Source organism: Myotis lucifugus, unplaced genomic scaffold, assembly GCF_000147115.1.
Source record: "Myotis lucifugus unplaced genomic scaffold, Myoluc2.0 scaffold_166, whole genome shotgun sequence".
Lineage (NCBI taxonomy): Eukaryota > Metazoa > Chordata > Mammalia > Chiroptera > Vespertilionidae > Myotis > Myotis lucifugus.
This window is the reverse complement of record NW_005871214.1, coordinates 2,277,278-2,284,253: the sequence shown is the minus strand read 5'-3', so window position 1 is coordinate 2,284,253 and position 6,976 is coordinate 2,277,278. Positions and strand designations below refer to the sequence as shown.

Here is a 6,976-nt window from a genome sequence, read left to right as displayed (position 1 = left end):
AGGCCAGCCTTGCAGCCTCTGCGCTCAAGGGCTCCGCGGATCGGGCCACCAGACCCCGCGGTGGGGCTGCTGTGATGCGGGGAGCGGCGGCATCTCAATCTCGGCGCCCCGAGAGGGCAGGGTGGCAATGACGCCCTCCGGGGTGTGCGGGTAGCAGAAGCTCCCCAGTTTTCTGCAGCCGTGGACCCACGGAAAGGAGGGAAGCCTCCGGATCCCCCACATGGAGTTCTGCCTGCACTTTACCAAAGTCTTGCAGGCGGGGAGGCCGGGAGGCGCGGCGAGTAAAGCCCTGCAGCCACAGGCGCCGGAGCAGAGGAAGGGCCGCTCCGCGCGCGTTCAGTGCCAGGTGCCCGAAGGCCCTCGGTGTCCGGGGGAGATTGGCGTGAAGAGTTCACCCATAAGTGCCAAAGCCACGGCCTCTTCCTGAAGCTTCCACTTCCGCTCCGGGTAGAACCGAGCTGTCCTTGCCTGGAGAATAGGTTCCAACCCGGCGATGCCCGGCCCCAGCGGCGCCTATCGCCCTGCCTGCACCTCCGGGGGCCTTTAGGGCTCTGGAGTCCCTACCTGCTCAGCCCAAAACGGAAACCGCCGGCCAAGCCCCCTGACCTCTGAGTATTTAGGAAACTTCGCTCTCAGCCAAGAGGTCAAGAAGAGGAGGCAGCCGGACCTGAACAATCCTGTGTTCAGATTTAAAACATCAAAAAATAAACCGACCTACTATTTGTTTTGTTTTGTTATTTTTGTCATTTTACTTGGCAAAACGTTCTAAGGTTTCGTCCTAAAAACACTTTACTCATAAGCCGTTGTCCATTACTTTTGGCTATGGTTATGAAATCTGTGAGGGGAAAGGAAAAGTGGCTTTGATTCAGCTAAACTGCGACGCCAAGGAGGTGAATTGGAAGTCCTTTAACAGCTGGTCCTCGAAGAGTTCCTCCAGGAAAAAAAAAATATATATGGTTAGTTCCCCCCTAATGATCGCTCTAAAATGATTGCCAAGAAAACTCGAAGCAACCAGCTTTCTCACCTCCTCCTGCTTCTCCCTCGTCTAGCCAGACTGAGGCCAGGGTGGCAGAGGGGTGTCTTGTGCAATCTCTTATTAAACACATCTGGAATATGCACTCTGGATCGAGTGCCAGGGATTTTACAAAGAGTTTATGACTGTGACAGAAAATTGTCCTTTTAACGAGTTTACAAGCAGTAATCACAGGGGCTTTTACAGGATCCGCCCGCTCTGCTCCTCGCCAGATCTGCTGACATGTCCGAGATTCACCGACCAAGGGAGCAGGAAGTGGGCTCCCGTGCCCAGGGAGACAACTTTCAGGAGCCCAAAATTATACTAAGCAGAGCTAGAAGGGTGGGGGGTAGTCATCGGAGTAGGAAGAGAGGGCATGTAAGAAATTAAAGTAATTGGCCCTTCCTTATTTTCCAGGGAGATTTCCGCGGCGTCCTTTGAAGCCTGTCAGGGTCATTGAAAGCTATCTTTGTGCAGGGTGTTTGTTTTGGGGAGTGAATGTGAAGAATGTGCGGAGATCCCCTGTGAGAGCCCCCTCCTGCAGAGGGTGGCATTTCTCCACGGCCCAAGACCTGGAGAATAAACACCCTAGTGACTTAAATAAACACCAACTTAATGATCCAAAACACTAACAAGGGCGGTGGGGACCCTGAGCTCCCAATCCGAATGACTGTCTCTGAGCGGCTGTGTGCACATCTGTCCGTCACTGAGGAGAAAAATGACTTTATAAGTAAAAGTGACTACAGTTAAGTACAGTGACCCTTTCTCCCTTGAACTCCGTCAAATCCATTTGACATTTTAAAAATACCCTGATACTACTAAAGGCCTTAATCCCCACCCCACCTCAGTTTCCTAGATCAGCACAGGAAAGATAGGAAAGAGTAAGAAAAAAAAAAAAGAAGAAATGATTATATTAATGGCGACACGGATGGGGAAACATCAAAATTATGAAACTGTCATGTCAGAAAATAAATAGACTCTCTCTGGGGAACAATATTTTACAAAGCACAAGCAAGCCAATCCTGTTATCCTGAGTCGAATTTTAATAAATAATGCCATTTGTTTCACTAATTTTAAAAGCTAAATACAAAGATACATCATTTTTGCCCCAGGCAAAAATAATATGGAGCCTACCTGATGACTGCGGTTTTTCTGCATGCTCTCTGGCAGCACTGCAAAGAGCTCCTGTCCTGCTGCTGGTCTGCTTTCTATTTGTACAGGTTAATTCACAAAGTTTCTCTCCTTGTTCGAGTCCCCCTCCTTTTCTTTCTTTTTTTTTCCAAGCAGATAAATTATTTTACTTTCACAGTCTGGTCATAAACTTGTTAATACAAAAGAGCTGAGTTAACAAATGAATGCTGTGGAGTAGAGCTAGTGGTAAACAAAATTGCATATGTAAATAATAAAAATAAATTAATAGCTCAAAGCCAAATTCACTCTTTTTCTGTCATGTAATTAACTCAGTCACCACTCTTGGTTCAGGTACCCTGCAATCCATAACCACCGTAGAAGAGCAACAAAACTATGTTGAAACAGGGGGAAGGGGGGGCAGCAATGACAGCAATACACAACTCACCTTTGAGAAACGGAATCGTACTCCTGGTGTTCTACTGAGTTTTAATTTAGACAGGTTTAGGTACAATAGAAAAGAAACCTGAAAACACATGCTGTTTTAGTAACAAATACCAGATTGCCAGATTTGTCCCATATTTGTTGCAAGCTAGAAACTAGGAACAGGGGCAACCCTTAACAGGAGAAGGATACAGATATGAACGCATGAGAAGAAATGGCATTCAGGAGTGTTTTGTTTTGTTTCTCACATTGTTACATTTTTAAAGCTGGCCATAAAAAAAAAACCCAAGAAAACAAAGAACAACCAAAAAAACCCCACTAAATTTGACAAAAATAGTTGTATTACTACTAATGGTCACTTCTATCTCTAACTGCCACGCGCAGAGAGCATTAAGACATTTAGGCACTTGTTTTTCCCCCTAATACTGTCATTTCATTTTAAGCTACATAAACTTGTTTAACACTAAATATGAAAAATGTAAACTTAATTTTCCCCATCAAAAACAGTTATAAGATCCTATTTGTCCTTTTCACCTTAAGAATGCAACCATTTCCTCCTGGGCTAGAGGCTCTTGTTTTCACTATTTTGACTTATTTCTCTCTCTCTTTTTCATTTCCTTTTCTTCTTCCCAAAAGATTTTTCCATAAATAAATTAAAGGGAAATAATTAAAATCTAGTTGATTTGTAATTCCCATTCATTGGAAAGAAAAAAAAAAAAGACTACTGAAGCAGGCAGATGGGTTGCCCAGAACTAAGACTGGGTGACTGGGTGCTTTTGTTTGTTTGGGTTTTTTTTGTGTTTTTTTTCTTCCTGATTTCTGCACTGAGAGGGGAAATGCAAAAGTGGAAAGAGCTGGAGAGAAGGAGGTGATTAAGTTTGAGATGGCTGTTGGTTTTGAGTTTTAAAAAGATATTTGTGAAAGTCCACCGTTCCTTTATGCACAAAGAACCCCAGAAACAAGCTGCAAAAATGTTCCTGAATTCTATTTACAAGTGTCCCTAGTCGCTGCTTCGAGGCCCCAGTCCCTCCCCACTTAGGACCCCAAGTCCACCAGACTGGAGGTGAGAGGGCCCAGCAAGGAGTCCTGGAGCTGATGCTGGTGGGCTTGCAGGCCGTGGCTGGGCTGTGAGGCCGTTAAGCCCGGGAGAGAATAGTTTGAGCTCCTGGCGTGGCCCATATTGCCCTGCAGCAGAAGGACCGAGTTCTGGTCTGGACTTTGGGGAGGTGAGAATTCTTCTTCTGAGCTGGACATGAGCGGCTTGCCCCCTTCCAGAGGAGAGAGTTGATTCTGCTTGTTGGAGGAGGAGTTATTGTTTTCGGTGTTCTCCCTAAGAAATAGAGGACAACACCATATGGTTAAAAAAAAAAAAGTGTGAGATGGAGGGAGGGGAGCTGGAAGGAGGAAAGGGCCATTGTGCCATCAGTCATAGACCCAAATGGAGGAGCCCTGCTCTCCCACCCATCCCCACGGGTCCTGGGGAAAGTTAAGAGACTGAGGAGACTGGAGAAATGGGGAGCCAGTCCCTTCCTCTTCCAGATTTCAGAAAAGCCAGAGCAGCAGGGCTTATTTGAAACACACATTATTTTAAAATGTTTGTTCAAACAACTACTTTTAAATACCTATCAACAAGCAGCCCGTTTAGAAGTTTGATCATCTTCCAACAAATGGTTGTTGGTGATGAAGAAAACTATCAAGGGATAAACAGTGCCCAATGCACACATGTTTGGGGCGAATCAGGTCAATTGTCCTGTTCCCATCCGAGGAAACAATTAAAGGCCGCCGAGTTTCCCTGCCCCTGCTGCCGGAGACACGGGACAGGTCACGCGAAGTGGTGTCCAGAGCGGCCCAGTGACCCGAGCAAACACAGGGAGCGCAACCAGTCTCCAGTTTCACCAGGTAGTGGGCCCTCGGGCCTGGCTTGCAGGGCCGCCGTTTGGTAACTGAAGGCTAACTGGAACCATCCTGTCCCTGTCCCCTTGTCACTCAGTCCTTAGTTCTTCTCGCCGCCCTCTCAAACTCCCCACGGACACCCACACCGGCGCACCCGTCCCCACTGGGGAAACTTCTTGTCCCTGCAACAGCCGGCGAGCGGGTGCGGGGTGCCGGGGCGTCCGTCGGGGCGATGGGTGCCGGTCAACTTCAAGACTTGGAAGCCCTCGGCGCTTCCGCCTTCTGAGTGCTCGCTCGTCCTGCCCACCCCAGAGCCAACCCGTCTCCCCCCTCTCTCCCCTTCTCCTACAGTCTCTCTCCAGAAAGCCCATTTCAGCTGAATGTATCCAGAGTGGGAAGCGGGGGCGACACCTTCGCCCCCCCCCCCGCCCCAAGACTCATAAGCAAACAAAGGAAATCCAGCTGGCCCTGCTCTCAGGTTTCCCCCAAACGCGTCGGATTCCCGGAGCGCTCTCCCTGCGGTCGTCGCCACCCGCACGCTCTTCCGAATCTCGGTCGGAAACGACTGCGAGCGGAGGGACGGGGCCAGGTGGCTGGGGGTGCTGGCGCGAGGAGCGGGGAGGCAGAGACAGGTTTTTTAAATACTGTCTTCTGAGCTCCGAGGCGAGAGAAGCCTGCGACTGGAGACCCCTCCTCGTCCGGGGCGGCGGCGCGGACTGCCGGGCGGACGGGCCGGGGCGCGGGGCGCGCGCGCGGGGAGCCCCGAGAGGAGCAATCCCTTCTGGGCTCCGGGCGCCGGGGAGTAAACGCAGCGCCACCTCTCCCAAAGCTCGCTTTTCACGGCTTTTTGGAAGACTCCTCCCTTAGCAAGGCTAGTGCGAAGGAAACGGCGACCTCTCGCCCAAAAGGCTAGCAGGAGAGCTCCAGGCAAGCGCCGGGCGGCGGTGGGGGCAGAGCAGAAGTCGCAGGCCAGCTCCATCCCTCCGGGGAGGAGGAGGAGAGAGGTTCGCCACCCTCAGCCCCGACCGAAACCCTTCCCTGGCGTTAGCAATCCACACTTCCCTTCTAGTTGATCTAGAAACTCACTCTCCACCCCCCACACCTCGCCCCCACCAGTCAGGGAGGCATGAGAAACTTAGCGCCAATATTTCTCGACACTCACACCCCAAGAAGCCCACGCGCGGGCGCTCAAATCAAACCAGTCCCCATCCCGAGCCAGCGCTCTCAGAGTTCATGAACTTTCGCTGCCGCGCTGAGGCGGCCCGGGCGCCGCCCGGCGGACGGGTTCCAGCAGGCGGGGAGGACGCGGTGGCGAGTGCCTGCGGGGGTGGGAAGGGGAGGAGGGGAATGGAAGGCATCCCGGGGTCGCCCGGGCAGCGGGAAGCACATCGCGTACCTTTCCTTGGCCTCGGCGGCCCGGTCTCTTTGCCTCCGGTTCTTAAACCAATTGCTGACCTGGGTGGTGGTGAGGCCGGTGGCCTCGGCCAGCTCCCGCTTCTCACGCGGCGAGGGGTAGGGGTTGTGCGCATACCACTCCCGCAGCACACCCCGCGACTTCTCCTTGAAGCAGTAGCTGGTCTCCTCGCCGTCCCAGATGGTGCGCGGCAGCGGAAATTTTCGGCGCACCCGATATTTGCCCACGGCACCGAGGGGCCGGCCGCGCAGCTTCTCGGCCTCCACGTAGTGCGCCTTCAACCACAGTTGCTGCAGCTTGGGGTGGTTGTGAGGCGAGAACTGGTGACTCTCCAAGATCTTGTAGAGCTCGCGGAAGTTCCCGCGGTGGAAGGCGACCACGGCCTTGGCCTTGAGCACACTCTCGTTCTTGTGCAGGTGGTCGCAGGCGGGCAGCGACCACAGGAACCTGCCCAGGCGCTCCAGGTTCTCACCTTGCTGCAGAACCTCGCACACGCACGCCACTTGCTCCTGCGTAAAGCCGAACGACGGCAGCATCGACATGGTTGGGGCCTGCCGGGGCGCACTGCCCGGGCGCACGCGGCAAGGAACCGAGCCGGAAAATGCAGGGGGCGGCGGCCGCAGGGAGGGGGGGCGCGGCTGCTCCTAACCCCCCTCCTAGGCTTTCCCTAGCCGAAAAAATAAGTCGAGATTTGGGGATGGGCGAACAAGAGAAAGAGCAGAACGAGGAGTGGAGCGCGCGCAGGACACCGAGTGGCCGGCTCGCTCCGCAGCTTTCGGGCCCAGCTGGCTCCAGCCTTTCCGCCGGGGTGGATGCTGCTCGTTGCCGGGGAACTTGGTTTCTGTTCTCCCCGGCAGCTGCCTTAAAGCGCGCAGCGTCCCCAGCGCGCTGATTGGCTGCGGGAGGCGCCTATCCGCGTCTGGCCAGCCCGCGCGCCGCCGGGCCAGGCCGGGAGGCCGCGCCACCCTGTGCAGGGAGGGCGAGGCTGTGGAGTGGGGGATTGGGAGTGGTGAGAGCAGAAGGACCCGGAGAGGTGGGAAGCGAGGTGGAGGGCGGGGGGGAGGAGGGAGCCGTGCTGCCGGGGA

The 6,976-nt window shown here is 53.4% G+C and overlaps 1 protein-coding gene across 1 annotated transcript; it reads right to left on the bottom strand.

Annotated features, from left to right (window-relative positions):
* Positions 1-2,612: 2,612 nt before the first annotated feature.
* Positions 2,613-6,746, bottom strand: SIX1 (SIX homeobox 1). Its single transcript, XM_006096042.3, has 2 exons — positions 5,874-6,746; positions 2,613-3,914 (listed from the first exon to the last, which is right to left on the bottom strand). The coding sequence occupies exons 1-2, from the start codon at positions 6,431-6,433 to the stop codon at positions 3,620-3,622; spliced, it is 855 nt and encodes a 284-aa protein (XP_006096104.1). The 5' UTR covers positions 6,434-6,746; the 3' UTR covers positions 2,613-3,619.
* Between the last annotated feature and the right edge of the window lie 230 nt (positions 6,747-6,976).